At 42.0% G+C, this 21458-nt stretch overlaps 1 protein-coding gene across 1 annotated transcript in view; it reads right to left on the bottom strand.

The window, feature by feature from the left end:
* ascc3 (activating signal cointegrator 1 complex subunit 3) overlaps positions 1-20022 on the bottom strand; it is a 193894-nt gene extending 173872 nt beyond the window's left edge. The window contains exons 1-5 of the mRNA XM_079165322.1: positions 19963-20022; positions 19077-19221; positions 13122-13272; positions 6683-7257; positions 3978-4095 (exon numbers count right to left, since the gene is read on the bottom strand). Coding sequence (XP_079021448.1) covers positions 3978-4095; positions 6683-7257; positions 13122-13272; positions 19077-19166 — 934 coding nt within the window. The 5' untranslated portion in view covers positions 19167-19221; positions 19963-20022. The remainder of the gene's footprint in view (positions 1-3977; positions 4096-6682; positions 7258-13121; positions 13273-19076; positions 19222-19962) is intronic.
* Positions 20023-21458: the final 1436 nt, after the last annotated feature.

The following is a 21458-nucleotide window of genomic DNA, read 5'->3' as shown; positions in this document are numbered from 1 at the left end:
GCTTCTAACCTGCTCCGTTCACGTGAACACACTACAGCTTTATATCTGTTCACTGACACTGCATTGATATTCGGGGACTTGTTACTTGAAAAGGAACAGCAGCAGTAAAACTTTATTACACACTATGATGATTACACTGTAAAAAATAAATACACAATTAATCCGCGGTTCACAAGTGTGCCGAACCGGGAGGTGTGATCCGAACCAATCACGGATCGATGTGTGATTACACAACAATGATTTAACATGATAGATAAATGAACAGTCTTCGTCTACATTAATTAGCACATGTACTGTTTAATACTAAGCATTCAAATATATATATAGGACCTGTGAGTTTCAAATGACTCCAAAACCTGGACAGGGTCTAAAGGAATGACGTGAATGACTTGAAATATTTGCAGGGATTATTCCAACAAAGCAAGAGCTCTCTCCTCTAATCTGCAGCCGCTCTTTGATGTCTACCTTGCATATGGATCAAAAGACAGCTCTGAATGAAAAGATATCAATCCTATCTTTCCACCAATATCCTTAAATACTTACAGCTCTACTCCACACATTGAGAAGAGGAGAACCGGCCACCTCAGGACAAAGGAAACAGTGGCTCAGGATGGAGGTAAATACTACAACTACCACCTCGCGGTTCAATACCAGCGCCAACCGGTCAACTTGCACTTTACATCCATGTCTGCCCAAAATGTCCTCACTTCATTCTATTAGATATTTGTGTTAAATTGTCATAATTAGCATATGTTTCTTGAGTTAAAACCTCTTGAACCCTAGGCCTATTTTCAGCCCTGTGCTCGAAAATGTCCTACCCTTACGCAAAGGGGCTTATCTCGCTAACTACAGGGTCTATTTGAATAATTTAAATGGCAAAATAACACAAATTAATGTGAGCTTTGTTAATATGTGTACATATCATTGTATATGTTACTGGTAAATGCTGAAACGAATGTTACAAACAGCTCAAATTGAAAATGTTCAGGTTCGTTTTTTTTCTGGTGCCTAAAAAAACAGTTTTATTGATTTTAAATGATGCACAGGCAGGCCTAAACTCTCCCAAATCATATCACAACATGTCAGCAGTCCTTTTAAAAAAAGAATTGGCTTTGATAAAGTGAAGTATGCCTAAGAAATCAAGGCCGGTGTACAGGTCAGCTGAGGTCAGCCAACGTCAATTCTGATTTTGGAAGCAGCAGATATAGCTGCTTTATTGTACTTTTATATACTATATAACTATATATTTCACTTCTTTTATCACTAATAGTGTTCAATCTATCTAATACAGCAGTTTGGCATCATTTTGAAAGCCTGGGCCATATAAAAACCTGTAAAACATGGCTCATTTTCGTCAGAATTTCAGTTTTACGGAATGCAATTGAACCTTACCAAAGCCTGTGATTGGCCGATTTGCGCATGTGACACAGTTCTGAACCTGGAAGAGTGTGGGCAGTGTAATGATACCGCAAGGTCGACGGATCGATCCTTGGCTGGGACGTGCCATGTGCCGGAGTGTCCCTGAGCAAGACACTGAACCCCTAAACTGCTCCCCAGGCGCTTTCTCAGCAGCCCACTGCTCCCTAGGGATGGGCCAAATGCAGAGGTCAAATTTCGTGTATGTCTATATGTATATGACAATAAAAAGGCATTATTAGGGCCCGAGCCACTGACAACGTCGGGCCAGTGAAGGCACTATTGTTATTCTAGGCGTCCGCGTTTTTCTCCGCCTACTTAGATTTTCCGCCAAAAAATGGCTCTCTCGCGCCCCACAAGGCGGATTTGCGGCGCCTCTCGGCCAGTATGTCCGATTTCCTTGAAATTCAACACACATGTCCAATCATGCTAGATCTACTAAAAAGCCAATCAGACCCCTAAGCTCCGTCTACTTAGATTTTCCGCCATCTTGAATTTAGTGAAAAACACATCTTTGCGAACTCCTCCTACACGCTGGCTCCGATTGCTACCAAATTTGCTGTGGATCATTATTGGATGTAGAGCACTCAGATTTATCAAAAGCTTTTTGACATCTCTTTGTGTTGAAAAAATATGGACCAATGAACTTCCTATGGGCGTGGCTTAATATCAATACACATAACTTCTTAACCATTTGTCGAAAATTCACGAAACTTTCAGCATATGTGCACATCACATCCTGTGACATACCCTGATAATTCTGTTGCATTCAACCAATAGGGGGCGCTACAGTAAACCCGCAAAGTTGTGTTTTTTGGCACATTTTCCATTTTTCAGCCTTCGTACTTTAACGAACTCCTCCTACAGATTTTTTGCGATCGACTTCAAATTTGTTCAGGTTGCTCTTAAGACCTTTGTGATTAAAAATGATTAAAAGCTAGAGTTTTCGTCAAAGAACCTTGACGTGGCGTGGCGGCCATTTTGCATCATTTTTATGAAAAAAGAAGTTGTTATAACTCCAAGGTACATTATTCAATCCGCACAAAACTTCTTATGCATGATGCCACTTCAAGCCTGAACATACATCAATTGAAAGAAATTAAATAACTCATAGCGCCACCTACTGGCAAAAGCAAATGTCATATTTTAGACTTTTATTTACTCCTCCTAGCCAGTTCTAAAGAGCAGCCCCGGGGCTACGCTTGACATACATGTATGAAACTTGGTCAGAACATGTATCACATAGAGACTTAAAAATAAGGCTCATGGGACCATGCTCTAAACTGTACCGGAAGTCGGCCATTTTGATTTTTATGTCATTTTTTGATCGATTTTGGCCTATTTCTAGTCGTTATACTTTAACGAACTCCTCCTAGGGACTTTGTCAGGTCCACTTCAAATTTTGTCAATACAATCTCAAGACCATTAAAAATGATCAAATGCTTTACTTTTCACAGAATGGCTTAGCCGTAGCGGGCGGCTACTTTATGTGATTCCCCATGCAAAAAACTAATGTAACTCAACTGGACTTGTTCCAAACGGTCCCAAACTTCACATACTTGATAACACTCATGGCCTGAGGATGTCTACAAGCTAATTTTCACTAGAACTCACAGCGCCACCTGCTGGCGAAAGATACTCTGCGTTTTCTGACAAACACCATCCAATTTACATGACTTTTACACAATGTGGTTTACATTTGACATAGAGCAACATAATGCATGTTTGCACGTGTTCTGTAGCGCCAGGCAGCGGATACAGGAAGCATTGGACTATTTCCAAAGCATCATTTCCAGCAGGACCAAAAACGTCTCACTCACGGACACTCTGTCCGACGGTCGCGGAAGTTCTCGCCCGCCCTGGCCGGAACCCGCCGGCACCCCTACACGGCGGAGGAGGCGAGGGCCCGTTCATCGCTGCTCGCAGCTTTAATTATTATTATATATTAAATAATCGAAAACCGTAATCCGCCCCCATGGGTCAAACCCATTGGCCAAAACTGAAATTATTACTCATTCGTCATAGAAGCTTGTAGAGACTCAGTTTTTTCGAAGAACGAAGGACAGGGCGATTTTCTTCCAGAAAAACATCGAAAAGGTACGAAGCGTTTCAATATTTATGATGATGCGCTGTGCGTTGATCCGAGGGAGAATAATTGTAACTTTGTAATGGTTTGAAGTAGAAGAATTCGGAAGCTATGGTTCGATTCAGTGTCTTGTCCTCGTGTTCTTGGATATGCGGTGTGTGTGTGAAAGTGGTGGGAAGAAAGAGGCCTGTTATTAGTACCTCTGTGTCATCAGCTAGCGTCAGAAAGCAAGAAATGTGGTCTAGCAGTAAGATCTACACAGCCAAGCTCCTATTTCAGGCGTAGGACATACACATGTTGTTATTTGATTCTGTATGACAATGCATATATAACCTGAAGACCTTCAGGAGTCTCAACAGTTCAGATTTTTTTCTTTTATCTACGGAAACTAATAAATGGTATTCGTGTTTACTTTAAATAGTCAATAGAAGTGTGTTACTATGGCGATGACCTGGTTGCCATGGGGCTGCCTCACCTGGTGGGTAGCTGGTCCTGTCAGTTGGGATGGTCAGGAGGGAGTCGACGATGGCCGCCCTTCGCTGGAGGAGGATGGAGATCATCTCCAGCCCCTCTGGGCCCAGCAGCTCGAACAGCTGGAGTGAGAGAGTGAAGGGGGGAGGGGGAAATCAGTAGCCAAAAACACAGTCATCTACAGTAGCAGCAAACACACACACACACACACACACACACACACACACACACACACACACACACACACACACACACACACACACACACACACACACACACACACACACACACACACACACACACACCCACCCACCCTATGGCTTCTTACTGCCAAGGCTGAGCACCTGGTAATTACCATCCGCCTGGTACAGAATATGCTCTGCCGCTTAGCCTCCCAAACATAGCCACCTGGCACTTAGCATGTGACAGAAAAACAACAACAACTAGAAATCCTGTGCACAGCAGCTCACAATTACAACCCGAATGAGGATGAGGCTGCACAGACAGTCATCAATATCATTGTGAGACGGAAGTGATGATCAAGTTTCTGCTCTCTAATTGGAAAATAGAAGACCTGAAGGCCCGGGGAATGTAATTTGATCCTGTCCAACAATGCAGTGTTTTTCCCTTCATCCTTTCAGGGCTGGTTTCAGGATAGAGGTATGGCTTGCTCTTTCAGTCTGTCCTCCCTTGGGAAGGCAATAGTTAGCACAGCAGGGAACTAGAACAACAGACGCACTTTGATGTGGGGTCAGCCACCGTCTTTGTTGGGGTTGTCTTTGTTTCTCTCCGTGGTCTCTTTTATATCTGTTCTAAACTTCTATTGGTCCCCCTGAATGTCTCTGTGTTATCAGAGTTGAGTGTATAGTATGGTGGGGGTTTCACCTGCTCAAAGAGATTTTTTCTTTCTTTTCCTATGAACTCCCATGAATTCCATCCTCGGAGTGGACTGGTTAGGTTTGAGTTCCGCTGGGACCGAGAGGCCCAGTTTCTCCTTCAGATGGATTCTGTACGATCCACCATCCTAGAGGTAAGTCCAGTCCCAAAGCATCAACTGTATAAGGAGACAGGTCAGGAGGGTAACGTCTGCGACCTCTGCTCCTTTATCTCTCATTTAATATTCACACTTGCCTACTTAGTTTTTCAATTATTAGTGTTACAAGTTGTTTATGTGTCACAAACTGTTGTGTCGTGGTGTTTTGCCCTGTTAAAGAGCGTTCGTTGTGGGTTATTAATTGTTGTTATAAAGTTATAACCATGACTAGGGTTCCTCTCAATACACTTAAGATAACTAGCTCCGACTGTTGCGCTCATAGTGGCAAACAATATATTTTGCTGCCTGTTGAATTTCGGCTATGCCCTGGTGTGTGAAAAATTCATATCATACGGGAAATTAAAACCGGTATACCGCCCAGCACTACTTTGTATAGTATTTATCATTTTCCCCTACTTGTATACGTCACAGTCCTGTCTATTATTATTTCTCTTTGTGTGTAAGTACATCGAGGGAATGGAAAAACTAATACCTTGTATGTGCACTTACCTGGCCAATCAAGCTCATTCAGATTATTTTCTTTTCTTTTTTTACAATTTGTTTGTAATGACTAATACTAATAATGATATCACATTAAGTCATTATTAATATTGAATTAGCAAGCAGCACTAACGCATCTCTCTCCTCTACAGTGTTAACATCTCAAAGCAGCTGTCTTAAAGGCTGACCTCTGCTTTTATGTGTACATGTCGATCTGCTAATAACTCCAAAGTGTCTTTACTACCAATGAAGGTCAAAGCCACGCAGGAAGTTGGAAATGTCTAAAATGGTCTGGAGGTAAAGGCCAAGACTACTTGGTCTAGCAGCCAGGACATGATGCATCCACAAAGGGCTGCCGTTGAAGGTCAAGGTTATAGAATCAATAGGAGCACCGAGATATTAAATGTACCATTAGGATACATCAAACCTTATGTCACAGAAATACCATTCTGAGCGTTGACTCCTCATTTTAAGTTCAAGTTGAAAATGATCCCTAAAGTTCTTCTCCAGGTGTTTATGAGCCCACCAATTATCAGTTGAGAAGCCCAGATCAACACAGAATAACAGCAAGGCTAGAAACTCTTACAGTGTTAGACTCCAAACCGACTGGAATGGTAACAGAGAAGTGTGACGGAAACAGGGCGGTCAGCTGCTCCAATGATCTTAGTGTTAGCCACGGTGTTAGCCAAGTCAGCTAAAGCACTACAACATCCTCTACAGTCCGGCAGACATACCTCTCCACAGCCAACCAGCAGATTTTATAACTGACCTGAGAGCAGGGAGCACACTCTTTATTGCTCTGTCTATGTGTTCACATCACAGATGATGAGCTAAGGCATTGAAACATGAGACTTGACTTAGAATGGAGGGGCTGCTCTGCAGGTGTGCTGGTCTCCATCAGTGAAATTAAATGGAACTGAATTTAGTTATGTATCTATGTCACATTATCAAACCTACACACTTGTGTAGTCATCTGCTGCTGAAACTCTGATCCACGCCTTCATCACGTCCAGAATCGACTACTGCAACAGTATTCTTCACGGCACATCATCCAAAATCCTAAATAAACTCCAGTACATCCAAAACTCTGCTGCTTTTAGATACAGTATACATACATAGACACATATATATATATAAATAATATATGTCAGATTGTATTTCCCAATGACACAAACCTCGTTCTGCAGCTCATCGTTGCTCTTGTGGGAGGCCAGCATTTCAAACAGGGAGGTGCACAGCTCCTCTGGGCTGGACGAGATCATATTGCCTCCATCCAGATACTTCTCCACCTCCGTTCTAAGGACAGCTCCATCCCCAGAGCTCAAAGCTCTTCCTGAGCTGGACCCCTCTTCCTCACTTGCCTTTCTCTCGCTCTGCTGGCTGTTGAGGAAGTTGATGAAGTCTAGACTGGCGTTCTCCTCGTGGATGCCAGAGCAGGGCAGGTTCTCCAGAGGGTCCAATGCGTAGCAGTCATGCGAAAAGGTGATGTTGCGTCCGAAAGCAGAGCTTCGTTGGGGGTTGTGACGGGAGCACAGGGTCTGGATGAAGTTCTCAACTCGGGAGTCTCCGAGTGGAGCCACCAGCCGAGCCACACAGGCACAGGAGGCTTCGGCTGCAGATGACGGGAAGGGGCCGAACATCTGTTTGATGGCTCGGGTCTCCTCTGTGCCCACATGGTCTTTGTTGTGGAAGGTCTCAAACAGAAAGACAGCAGCACTTTCAATGGCTGCCTGACCATGTTCAGTCCCCACTGGAAAACAAAACACAAAATGTTCACACTTTGATGTCATCATTAGTGATCTCCACAGCCAGAGGCACATCTAGTGATTTGGGGGCCCTTGGCAAACCACACATGTGGCCTCCCTCCAGGCTTCTGTTCAACCTTTCCCTAAACCAGAATGTTGGAATGAATCAGATCTTTTAAATACCGGTGGGAGTCTTTTGGTTTTATGCTGTTTTAGACTTCTACTCCACTACATTTCAGAGGGCAAGATTTTTGACAACTAAGACATATTTATGAGAAAAAGTAACCTTTACAAACAATAACTATGACAAAATGTATAACTTTTTACAATGTGAAAGACCGAAGAATGGACAAATAAACTTCTTGCTTCTTTAATGCAAAGTCTTGTTCAACAACATGCGTGCATCTGTTGAATCACACACTGTAGTGCGCGACATTCAGCGACAGTATGTCTCTGTCAGTAAAGTTACAATCCACTCAGAATTAGACAAGAAGCAGCAACAAAACCACTGAGACAAACAGGCAGCACACCAACATTTATACAAAAGTAAACGATGGGAACTATTGTCAAGTGATGCAGATGTGGATGTAAGGTTGCATTTAGGCTTCTCGAAAAAAGTAAACAGCGTCTTCTCCACTAACCTCGCCAGAGACCGGATTGACCTCTAACCATGGTGCCTGCACAACTTAGATGGCAATCAAACAATTGAATAAAAAGCATTACAAAATGTGCGCACACACACACACACCTTTACAACTAATTACCATTAGTCGTATGGAGATAGCAGTGCAGTTTTGTATGGCCATTAAATGTAAGCTGTGCACTATTCATATTCAAGCCTCTGAGCAGTAAAGACTACAGCATGAGCTCACTATTTAAGGTCCCTGCACCGTATTTAAATAATATTCCAAACAATTCATGCTTAACCAGATACGCACTTTATAAAAAGGAATACAGAGTAATTGTCCAATTAGAGGAAAAAATGTCACAGAGACAAAGGGATAGAGTGTGAAGAAGGTTGGGGAGGAAGAGGAAAGCAAAAACAGATGAAAAGGATTTAAAGCAATTAAATGAGTCTAGAAGCTTCAGACTTGTTGCTGCACGGAGCAGAGCTTTCATCCTCTCCAGAGTGTGCTCAACACGAACTTCTTATTTGGATCCAGCCACATTGTCTGAGGGCAGGTTCACCAGATAAAGCATTAGTGGAACATCAACAACAACAAACACTGTTCTTCTTGACTGGAGAATGAGAAAACAATACACCGCCATAAACGGAGAGAAGAGCAAAGTCAAAAGAAATCATTACAGGCTTTCATGAGAGAGCTCCATAATTGACTCATGAACACTTGAAGTCGTAGAGGGAGGATTACAGCATGTACAGCATGCTGTCAAACACCTATTTCTGGAGTCAATCTCAAAGATGATACTTCTAAAACCACACACACATTTATCTCTGTATCCTTCCTGGACCTTAAGTACATATTTATAAGCACATTATATGGACATCCAGTGTGTGCCAGAAGTACAGCCATCCATTAAAACTAGAAACTAGAATATCTAATGACAGAGAAATATGCATTCTCCTGCCTCAGACCAGCCTTTTATCTGTTACAGTTTAAAGGTGGCGTGCAGCTAACGGTGCTAACAGCACTGACAGTTCAAACTACAGTGTTTACCTGAGGGGGAACGCGTCCGTGTGTGTGTGTTGAGTCCACCCTGAATTCTAAATTCAATTTGTTAGTAACTAGTGATTCATTAAATCAGACGGCACCATTAAAACATAACAAAAAATAATAAATGTCTCAGCTGGAAACGACTTTAGCAATCTGTAGCCCCATCCAATAAAAAGACAGAAACAGAAAGTCCTCTTAGCCAGCTGGAGCATAACTTCCTAAAGAGTTAGATTTGTGGGCCAAGCAAGCAATAACTTATACCTTTGTAAATGTATCTATGCCTCTATTTCATGTATATATACACACACACACACACACACACACACACATGGTGACGTCTGTGTGGTAGTATTGATGTAGTTTAGAGCATCATATTCCTTTAACCTCTAAATTGTGCTATAAATACAAATGCAAGCGTTTTCTAGATATGGCTCATTAGAGAGAATGGCCACTTGTACATGGATCTGTTCAGAAAACCTACTGCTAGAAATACTTTACTACGGGCACACTCTGATCACCATCAAAGTTCTGCAGATTAAAAAGTATTGTGAGGATTGAGAATTTTGACAGGAACATGAGGGAAAAGGATTTTTTGCATCTGCAAAACTTGGCTTTTTAGCATCTGTCCTGATGCTGAAATAAAAAACAGTGTGCATATTAACTAGCTATTGTTCTTGTCTTTGACCGTAGGTGCATTACGTCGTTGTCTAGCTGGCTTTAGCATTGGTTGACTAGCTACATTGCAAAATGTCACGGCAGCAGAGTATCTGGAGTTTCTTTAAAAAGTGCAGTAATGAAGGCGTTGATGAAAGGGGTGAAAAAAGAGGGAGGCACACACATCAGAAGCTTCATAGACATACTTCAATACAAGCTTCTCATTCGAAAACCTTTATAATAGCTTTGAATGTACCAAATGACAATGGTAGGCTCCAGCCCATTCCAATGTAATACAGAGCCAGGGCTATGAACACTGGATATAATTTCCAGCACATACACAGAAGGGACCGCGGACCACAACGTACTAAAGAACGACCGCTCATTTTTATAAAAAAAGGTAAAAACCTGAGAGACCACTCATATTTAACCTTCTTTTCAATCAGTACAGCTCAAGCTGCTTCAGCACCTCTCCCTAAAGGGCAGCCGGTGCTGTGGTTGCTGCAGCCACTGTAGTTATAGTTCTGGGTAGAACAGTTTCAAACATCCCCACACACAGAAGGAGATCCTATAAAAAAGAATCACTTCATGTCACACTAAGTCGGTTGTTTAACGTATCAACATGAATTATCCAGTAGCAGCACATGTTGTTGAATTAAATGATTAAATGATTCGATTTCCTTTTCAGATGTATTGGGATTGAGAAGGCAGGACTTCCAGAGGGGAGCATACTGGATCCATCGTCCGAGGACCCTTCACCTCATGATGCAGTGGAATGCACCTCTATCTATTGGATGTTATGCTTTTCATCATGAGCTGATGTTTAACTTTTCCTATATATCGATTAGAAATCTAATAAATATTTATGCATTTCACATTTTTTAATACATAACCAAAAACTTGGCTTTAAAATTGAAATCTCTATATGGTAAGATTTCATTGGCTGAAGCTCGTGTCACTGTTTGTTTGATGTTTTGATTCCCTGAAGGCCAGCCAGTGGTGGAGCGTGATTATCAGTAGTGTGACCTATGTACCGTGTCTTCCTATGATTGTTGATCCTGCAGAAGGCCCGATCATCTGAATAAAAGAGAAATGCATATGGAGCCACAGTTTGAAACCATGTTCCTACTTCCCCCACTAACCTCACCAACATTAACTGGTGATTTTACCTTTTTTTTGCTAACTGTGTACTCACCCCTCCATTGTAGAGATTTGGGGAAACTAGGACTGCATAACAGTGTATATCGGGGCAAGCTGCACAACCCTTCAACAGCTTTCCACATAAACATGGTTGTTATATAAATCACTTCAAACACTTGTCTGAGTCCGACCGAAAAGCAACAGAGAGAGGAGCCCTCTGGAATAGCCAACATGGCTAACTGCAGGGGGAACTACATCCATAATTGCAAGACAATGTGCTATGATGTAATTCATGTTTTTAATTTCACCTGTGCTTTTCCTTCTACTGCATGACAAGTCACACTATCTGCTGTGAAACGGTGTTTGTTTGTTCCTTTAACTCCTCCTTTTTCAAGGAGCCATACCAACTTCTGCTTACATTCCTTAAACTCTTAATCCAGAGTACAGTTTACTGTGCTGCAGGTGGACCGTCTTTTCTGGAAGAATTATCTTGTGTACTTCAGACCTCTTCTACAGCCCTCCTGCTCTGCAGCCTGGAAGAGTTGCAGATACATTTTGCACAAACTCGTTGACTTCTTGTACAGATGTAGGTTAGACCTTTCTGTTGGCAGCCTGTGCTCGTGGCAAGGCTCAAGACTTTCAAATAAGCATCAAAACTCCACATTTTCAGACGTGGAAATTAGTTTTTCATGTAGCACAATAAACCTTGTTTTTTTCTTCATCAGCCAACAAGGATTTTTTTTCTTGGCACAAGTTAGTCAAACGTCACAGAGTCTGCAGACTCAAGAAATGTTAGAGTATGAACTAGCTCAGTGACAGCAAGGAGTCCTACTGTTATCATGTCATGTTGCCACTTCTCTTGAAGGTCGGTCACTCAAAGGGAAGTAAGAATGTCAAGCTCAACCTTCAGTTTGTAAAATACCCACACGTAACACAAGTTGTATCGTTTCCTTTTCTGATGTCCATTCTAAGGTTTTTAATAGCAAAGCCAAAGCTCAGGCTCATTGTAGCATGACAAATAAGGTATAATAAGGGTTCTGGAAAACATCACTGACTCAACAGTCACTTTTTAAGTTGTACAATTTCTGACTCACTCAAAACTCAGCATCAGTGGAACATCATGGCACTCCAATGGGTCAAATGTTGGGAACAGACAGTGAATGCCAAGAGTGTCCACATAGACCAGACATAATAAAATGATCATTTCAAAGATGACACCCTTTAAAGAAAGTGTTTTCTTGGGGATTATAAAATGAGCAGATGAGGTCGTTTTACCACAATTACATATCTGAAAGTCAGATCAAAAGGTAAATGAGTCAATGTTGTCCATTGATTATTGAATCATTGGACAATATTGACTTGACAAGAAAAAAGCTCTTTACACCAAAATACAGCCATGTTGTGGTTTAACTATTTGGCTTAAAGGGTCAGTGGGCCCAAACTGTGAAAAACACATACTTTCTACCGCATACCACATGCCACAGCAGCACAGACAGTTACGTCGCAGCCACACACACCACATGTGTCAGTGAGAGAAGACATAAACTCAAAGTTTATCACAGCTGTAAATCCAAAATAAGCCGTGGAGGAACAACCGTAAAAGATTTTGAACAACAAACATAATCGGACACTTGTTACTTTTAAACTCATTCCCATGCATGCTGCTCCTCAGACAAATCAGAGCAACCGGTTGGTTTACCACCAGCCTGGGGTCCCTCCCACAGTCCTGCTGATAACGGAGCTAACAGCTAATGGTAGCACAGGTCGCACTGACTTGCATTGTATGGGTTGAAGCGCTACTCAGCAAAAAAGGCCTAAAAATGGGTCCAAACGTAATCTTGTCAGATGTAGTTTTTGGCGTGATACTTCCGAGACTTTGGTAAAAAAAAAAGTTTGTTTAGACCCTTGCTGTTAACTGTATCTATGAGGTAGAAAATCGGAATCTGCCGGTCAGACTATTAAAAAAATCTGGATCAGCCAAGAACCCCACAATCATTGGATCTCATGTCTTCATGTTGTGCGATCATATACATTTTCATTTCTTATGTGTACATAGATTACTTGCTATTACATTTACAGTATTTAAAAGGAGCCTTTGACTGAAGTTTTCACATGCCAGTTTAAAAAAAATCTGTGAGCACCACAAAAATGTTGGACAATTTATTAAAGCCAGACAAAAAAGCTCTTCCTTTTGAATTCACAGACATTTCTAACTCTGATGTACCAAAGGCACAAAACACTAACAGATCATTTCAGCAGCTGCTAAGTGTATCACATTTAGGAAAGCAGTCTAAAAACAGAAAACGGCAGTCTGTAAAGCGTAACTGTTTTTTTTCATCAGTGAAACACAAATGCATAAAAATAGATTGAGATTCATGGAAAATGGAAAATGGATTCATTACCTATTTCCTTGGCTGCCAGAAGGAGGCTCTTCAGCTCCTGACTGGCAGCTTGCTGTACAGCTTTGTCCTGATGCTCGGAGCACAAATGGAAAATCTTCTTCCATGTTAGACCTTCTCTGGCAAACAGCTCCCGTCTCTTCAGCCGTTTGGTCTAGAGCAACAGAGAGAAGGAGAGCATTTCTTATTGCTCACATAACCTTGGATAAGACTCATGTAGCCCAATAGTTTCCCAATGTACTGTACAGATATTTTGCCATCACGGGATGTGGTCTTCCAAGGCAAACAGGTCTCGGGGGAGAGCCCAGACTAAGAGCGGTTCAATATAACCCTGATGATAAGCAGCCCACGGACTTCAGCCACCTCGCCCGGACCAGGGAAACCGGGGCACCCTCCCGGAGCCAGACCCAGGAGGGGAGCTCGTCGGCGAGCGTCTGATGGCCGGGCCTTCGTCCATGGGGCCCGGTCGGGCTCAGCCCGAAGAAACAACATGGAGCAGCCACCCTGTGGACCCACCACCCGCAGGGACAAGCATCGGGGTCGGGTGAAATGCAGACCGGGCGGCGGGTCAGGCCGGAGGCCTGGGCGAGCCGATCGCCGGCAGCATAGACTAGCTCTCGGGACGTGGAACGTCACCTCACTAGCGGGGAAAGAGCCGGAGCTGATGCAGGAGGTGGAGCGATACCAGCTAGATATAGTTGGACTCACCTCCACACACAGCACTGGCTCTGGAACCAAGCTCCTGGAGAAGGGTTGGACTTTGTCCTTTTCTGGAGTTGCCCAAGGTGAGAGGCGCAGGGCGGGAGTGGGGATACTCACGAGCCCCCGGCTATTGTCTCTATCGGCCCCACCGATAGAGTCTGTACCCAAGAGAGGAGCTGTGCCAGCGGATTCGAGGCCGTCAACCAGTAACGTTAACGTGAGTGAAACAGTGAAGCCAAAGCATCAGACATCGCTTGAAGAGGCATTTGCTCGAAGCACAGCATATGACAAGAAAAGCAAGCGGTGGAGCGACGTTACGAACGCAATAACAATCCAGCTCTGCAAGGACATGGTCCCGATACAGATAGTCGAGAAAGACGAGTTCAGAGCAATGATTAAAACACTGGAATCAGCCAAACTGCTATCCCAACATTATACGAGCAAATGAGCAAACCCTATAGTAAGCAAAGCCTTTATACCAGATGACATTAACATGTTTTTATATTCTATGTACTCCTGACAGTAGAGTAAGCCACTATAAACCTATAAAAACACAGTCAAGGAAAAAAGAAATACCGTGATATACCGTGAAACCGGCAGAATCTTAAAAAAATACCGTGATACTAATTTTTGGTCATACCACCCAGCACTACACTGAGGTATGAAGTTCATCTTACATATTTCATGTCAAATGCTTTCTGTGCCATGTATTCAACCCAAAATGATTCTTATACATAATTATGATCAAACCAAAGAACCATACCATGGTTCTTACTTTGGTGCCCCAATGAATTCATTTCATTTCTGCATTTATAACAACAAAGAACATCAACATTTCTGTAAATGAGCTGGTGAAAATTTGAAAGACGGCAAATTTTCAACAAATTTTCGGTAAGACAATCAATGCCTGGTTAACACTGAAGTACTTCGAACTCTACACCCCTGTGGCTTTGTTATACAAAGGTCCTCCAGAGCCACAGAGGACACTGTACAACAGTCTTTACAGGCTGTGTAGTACTCCCAGAGACAAGTACACTCACCTTAATGTGCACAATTGGTGGAGTGCTCCTAATATGGCCCTATAGAATCATTTTGGGCAGGATTCATCACAACAGAACCCAGAGACACCTTGATGGGACTGAATCATTAGGGGCTCACAAGATTTCTGTTACTGTACTGATTTAATTCAAACAACTCCAAAGCAGAGATGATTAGCTAGTATCACCGCAGATATGATTCTGGGTTTACATCTCAATAAACAATTTCTCCATAAATGCTTAGGGCTTTTGTCCATATAGTGTTTTCTCCGACAGAAAAGTGCTTCATTGAGAAAGTGCTCCTGCTGCACAGGTTTTGTATATCTATTATTTGTAATATCTCAACGACATACTGTTCATGTGTTGTTGTTGTTCATAGCTTAAATGAGCTGATCAATTCTATGAGAACGTGATGTCAGATCGGTACTCACTGATACCCAATTGTTTTTCAGAGGCATTTCTGATACTGGTATCACAACAACTCTGATACAGAATGAGGCTATTTTTGATGATGTACTTTTTACATATGCATCCTCAGTAGTTCTGTAGAAAAGTCAGTGGTAATTGGAATAACTTATTTTTTAAGCTTCTGCCATCAGAGCAGTGGAGTATTAAATCTGAGCAGGTGTGACTCTGAGGTCAGGGGAAGCATTAACACAATGACTCCATTACAATCTGCATCTCCATGTCTTCCAAAACTAAGCATTTTAACACAAGCTGAGAGAGAATCTCTGACTTCAGCCATCTTTTCCCTGGAGAAGATTTAACTGGAGGGGAGCCATGTAAAAGTGAATGGCTGAATACTGCTTCCAATTTCTTTTAAGTCCCAGGAAGAGGAAACTCGTGTAACAAACAAATGACTAAAATGGAGTAAAAAGACATTTTGATTGTAAAAAGATGGGATGATGATTGGCGGATTTTTGCCGGTCAAATATAGTCACTCTGTGTGTGTGTGTGTGTGTGTGTGTGTGTGTGTGCGGAGCAGACAGACTAACTCTTTGCTCTCGTACTAGTATTAGATGCTTCATGGTTAACAACGATGGGCTGAAAGAAAATGTATGCAGGCTGATATTGAACCTTGGTTTTCTGTTGGGAGGTGCAGTGACTTCAACTAAGTAAGAGTCGAAGAGCTAAAGTAACTAACTAGTCCAGTACTCATGTCATAGGCATTCACTACCCTGTCTTAGAGCTGCTATGTGAACACCTTATCTTTGTAGATAACAGCACACTTGTATTGCACTGCAGAAGTTATGTTTTATTTTTGTAATATTTATGTAGCCTTTCACACAGATACTGGTATCGAAAAGATACAGTTTTGTATACTGAAAACTTTTGTAGTCTGATTTTGAAGGCGCTTTCTAAATGAAAAGGGAGTTCAGATTTATGTGACTGCTTGTGTCAATTGATGAAAAGGTAGTAATATAGAAAACGAAATAAGTGACAGCACTGTGTGATGAATATGTAGCCTGTACGGTGCTCTGTGCTGTGGATGGTCATTGCTCACTTGTGTAGAGAGGGACAGTGTTAATACTGCTAGTAGGTGCCATTCTGTGTGTCATGTAGCTCTCTATGGAGCCGACAGATGACAGTGTCATGAATAGTCCCATTCTCCTACATGCTGAGCTTTTTCCAGCAGGTTATCACATATAAATGATTGTGACATTGTGTCTCCTCCTCCAGAGCTGTACGTACTTAACGTCTCTCTCTCACAGTGGACTCCAATCACATACACTGGGACTACAGACACTGTTTCTCACAGGGGATGTTGGAATTCAATCTTAAAGTAAAACTAAATCTGGAGCAGAGTCTACATCTGTGATATTCCATCCAAAGTGAAAACATTGGATGTTTTTCCTTTGGAGGGGAAAAGGGGAGATGGAGAAGAGCCATACAGTACACAAGCTGTGTCATCAAAGATAAAAATGTAACATGCTAAATCACATTACTTGCTTGCTGACAGTGTTGGAAGAAAAACAAGCTGCCAAAGATAGAACCCTCCAGTGAGCGTCAGAGCAGCACACGTTTCTTACTCTGGTAGAATATGTAGTGTGGGCATTCAACTGATGCCCCCACGAACCATGATGGATATTAATGATTAAGCTTTTAGGAATTTGGTCATACAATAAAAGGGCCGTCATTACACGTACAAGTCAGTCTACTAGTGATACTACTGATTCTGTGAATTAAGCTGTATATTGTCTTCTGTGGCTTCGTACTTCTAAGAAAACAACCGTGGTGATGTCATAATGATGTCATTACAGTTATCTCAGCTTCAGTTAGCGGTGTCACCAATTAATCAACTGTTTACTACTACTACAGTACTAGTACCACTCTGCTGGTTGTGGATAACATGATTTTAGCTAGCATCTGCAAATACACAATATTTACAGCCTGTGTATGTTTCTGTACCATTCAGATGTGGTGCCACAGCAATCCCAGGTATACAGTGTTCATTTATGTATCAGTATTGGCTAACACATTAGCCCCATCATGTTCTCTTTGCTGGGTTCCTCTACAGCAGTTAACTAATGGTTCTGTGTGGACATCACATCCTGCATGTCTATCGCTTTAAACATTGCATGGATGGAACACAATGTTTAAGGATAATGCCAGCAATAATTTACTATTGTAAGCAAATCCCAACAAGTATTGTGTGTGTATGCAAACCCTGATATATTGCTAAAACTATTTAAAACACACTGGGTGGCATGTTCTGTTATTACCATGAAAACAAACACACACACACACACACACACACACACACACACACACACACACACACACACACACACACACAGGTGGGTTTTGCCTCAATTTTACATACAATACTCCTGACAGTACTGGGCCATCACTAGGGGGTCGAGGGGACAGTACACGAGGGGTTGCAAAATTCAACGTGGAAACTTTAACAAGAATTTGTGAATTAACAGAAAATAACAGGAATAAGATGGAAATATAGGTGTTATTTGCTTAGGCTGTATTAACCATGTCATATGCAGATAGAAACATGTTTTACCGTATCATAAACAGACAAACTATTATTTGCCAAATATATAGGGTGAAAGGTTCAAATTAACTCATGAGAAAAGGTACTTTGAAAAGTAGATACAACAATGTGGGCTGTGTGCAGACTTCAGGGCTTAAAGTGTTCCAACTCATATATAAACTAAATCTTTTACAATAATGAACAAATGGAAACAGATCAATAAAAACTCCTAAATGAGCTCAATCAGGTGGTCACAGCTAGCTGTCAGAAACTAGCAGAAAGTGTTTACTATAAACTGCATGCTTTGCTTTAGGCTAACATCTGCTGGTTAGCTGAAATATCACAAAACATTTAGAATAAATTAAGCCCAGTTATTTCATCAATTCATTCACTCCAGTAATATAATCAAATCTTTCCTGAAAGCATGTAGTCTTCTGGCTCATTTTACCAAACTATATTTAATGGGATGTTGGCCAATGATCTGACCCGTGATGGAATAGTGCTGCTGAATGCTGTGCAGGTTACAACTCAATTACAGATCCATACTCATAAACAAGACATGCCATCAGACCTAGTATTGCTTTTTATGTGTATTTTCCTCCAAAGTAACTATTAAAAAGGTACGGTTGTCGTATTGAAATTGAGCAACAATTCCCTTGGAAGTCTTCCAACCCTCCTCAGACGTGCTACTCCGATGCTTGAATAGCTTCAGAACGCCCACATCAGTGTGTCTGACCATTTCTCTACCAACGATCACACGTTCACACACACACTTCACACCGGGACTCGTCCACTGTGTGAAGGTGTGGAAGGAGCTATAAACAATAGATTTACTTCAGCTTAGGGTTGGTAGATAACATGACAACATATATGGTAAGGCATATATGTCAACTGCCATTTTATCATACCACTTTCTGCCCAAAAAATCTCAACTGTGGCCATTGCCTGACACTGCAATGATGAGGTTAAGAGCAAAGACGAGTAACAGGAAAGCAATATTAGTATCATATTATATTGACAGTTCCTATCATATATTTCTAAGAGATCATATTTGATTAAAGGTGCATCATGGTGAATGCATTCCATTTCATTCACCTTTTTTGCAAGAAAATAAAAGTGGTGGAACCGAACGCTATGAAACTGCTTAACATGATGCCATACAACACTACTGAACAGAGTTCAACGTTCTACTGTAGCAATACTAACATCCAATCATCCACTAGCTGGCCTCACCTTCAGATCATAGAGCTGCTCAGTAATGGCCTCCTTCTTGCTCACATTGGAGAAGGAGCGCAGAGCACCTGTGAGCCGCGGAGGAGACATTGTTCTCTGGTGCTCTCTGGTCTTCTCTGATGCTCACTCGTTCCCCAGCTAACTTCTATGGCAGACAGACGGACAGAACATATATTGACCTGAACTTTCTCGGCAGTATGGTTTCTACATGACATAACCTATCAATAGCTGTACTCTATACAGAAAAGCTGTCAGTTTAAAGTTGCCTTTCTAAACAAAAACCACACCCATAAAGTAGGAGATTATTAACAAATGTCACGAATGGTTGGGCTGTTTTAGTGTATTCGGCATACAATGAACCCCCAAAAGACACCAGCAGTTAAATATCTAACAGTAATAGCTGGAACTTTATCTACAAGTAAGTGCCATTGTGTAGGTTCGAGCGTAAATGGCATATGTGTAATAAACGTGAAGATGTTAGGAAACAGACGCTGCTTGGTAATATGGTGTACGATTCGTCCAAAACCCGAAATCTTCAAAAACACAACGCTAAAATGTTAATGTTATTTAGTTATTAACAATGATGTGACGTGCGAGCTGTTTAACAATCCCATGTCATTCTCTCCGGGCAGGTCAATATGCTATGTCTGTTACGGATGCAAAAACGTGTCGTTTGATTACGCCACGTTTCTAACTTTTCACATTACGTTGTGTAAGAGTCTGTGTTGCTAGCTAATGTTAGCTTGTCAGCCTGGTTGCCACGTCCACAGTCGTATTACTGTAGCTTTAGCTTTAGCACAATGAATAACTGTCCATATCAAACGAATTGCGACTGATTAGCAGTATATTAGGTAATGTAAAACTAGATATTTCGATGGCTAACTACCTTCCGAAGCGCCTTGTAGAATGAACTGTGAAGCGCGTGTGACTAGCCTACCGGCAGATGTCAACAGAAGTCGCGTGTAAGCTAGGAACTATGGGTGTTGTAGTTTGTACGAGAGGTAGCCGTGTGTCAATTCAGACTAAATGACTACATTACCCATTTATACACAGGAGTGCCACATCACACAGGGTTTGCTTTTAATTTAAACCAGCGTACACCGAAATCCATATGGGCGGAGTCGGTTGAATGTAAACGGGGTACGCAGCTGCTTGCTGGAACTGAACAAGTGCCACCAAATCGTAGTTTTGCGTCGAAGTCTGCTCCTTGTGGACTTTTCCGCTGTCCCATTGTCCTTTTACCCTTTTACCCTTTTACCCAGTCTTTAAAACGGCTAACTCCACACAGTCGGGCGCCCTTGTATTTATAACCAGCGCAACCACACAAGAAAACGAAACTTACTGAGACGTTACTTAGAAGCACTGCATGCACATAGCAAACAGAAAGGCAGCAAGACCACACCACCCGCCTAGAGAACCTGTTTTCAGTTTCTCTATTCTATACAATATTCAGAACATTTATATAGCAGCAAACAACTATTTGTGATGTAAATATAAAGTAGTAATGTAGGGGAACTATATTTTTCCCTTAAGTGTTTATGCACGCACACACATATGCACGCACCATCGGTGTTTTCATCAAGTTGTCTAACTTGGCACACCTGTGGCGCACTTGGGCACAGGGTAGTATCAGAAAGAACGCATTACTATAGGTGGCTACATTAGAAGTCTATGACAATTATGGCTTATCACACTCACAACATTCACCCCCTATAATCACAGGGGCAGACGCACTGACAGTTTGGGAATCCTGTAGAGATATCTCCTCAGAGGGAAGTTATTGTTGTCTCTAACACATCATGTTGCTCACCACAGAAAACTCCGGGTGAAAGACCGGCATGGACTGTAGTCCTGACAGACTTAAAAGCGGAGTGAGAAGTATTCAGTCATTCACAATTTGGCCTACACCAGAATAATGAATCAGAACGACACGTTTGATGCACATAAACACAGGGTTCTGTGGTTATTTTACATCAGCCTCCCTCAGCGTCTGATACCGAGGCACAAGGCACCCATGCACTGTTGCTGACAGCTCAGCCGTCTCCATGCTGAGAGCCATGTGGGGGCAATAGAAAGGCTCTGAATTTTGAATTCAGCACCTTTAAGGTAACTTTATTGTCTCACATGACATTGCTGTATCTAGACCAAACATCACAATAAAACACATTCAATTAAAAAAAAACAAGAAAAAACAGGTAGAACAATCAGCCTGCTAAACTTTTAAGCATCCCATTTTGTTGCTCAGGGGTAGAGCAGGGTCGGCCTTCAATCAGAGGATCGGCGGTTCGATCCCCGGCTCCGCCATGCCGATGTGCAAGACGCTTAACCCCAAGTTGCTCCCGTAGCTGTGCCTGCGGTGTGTGAATGTTGTATGAATGTTAG

Source organism: Pholis gunnellus (assembly GCF_910591455.1).
Source record: "Pholis gunnellus genome assembly, chromosome: 8".
NCBI lineage: Eukaryota > Metazoa > Chordata > Actinopteri > Perciformes > Pholidae > Pholis > Pholis gunnellus.
Note: the sequence above shows the minus strand (reverse complement) of the source record. Positions and strands in the feature narration are given on the sequence as shown.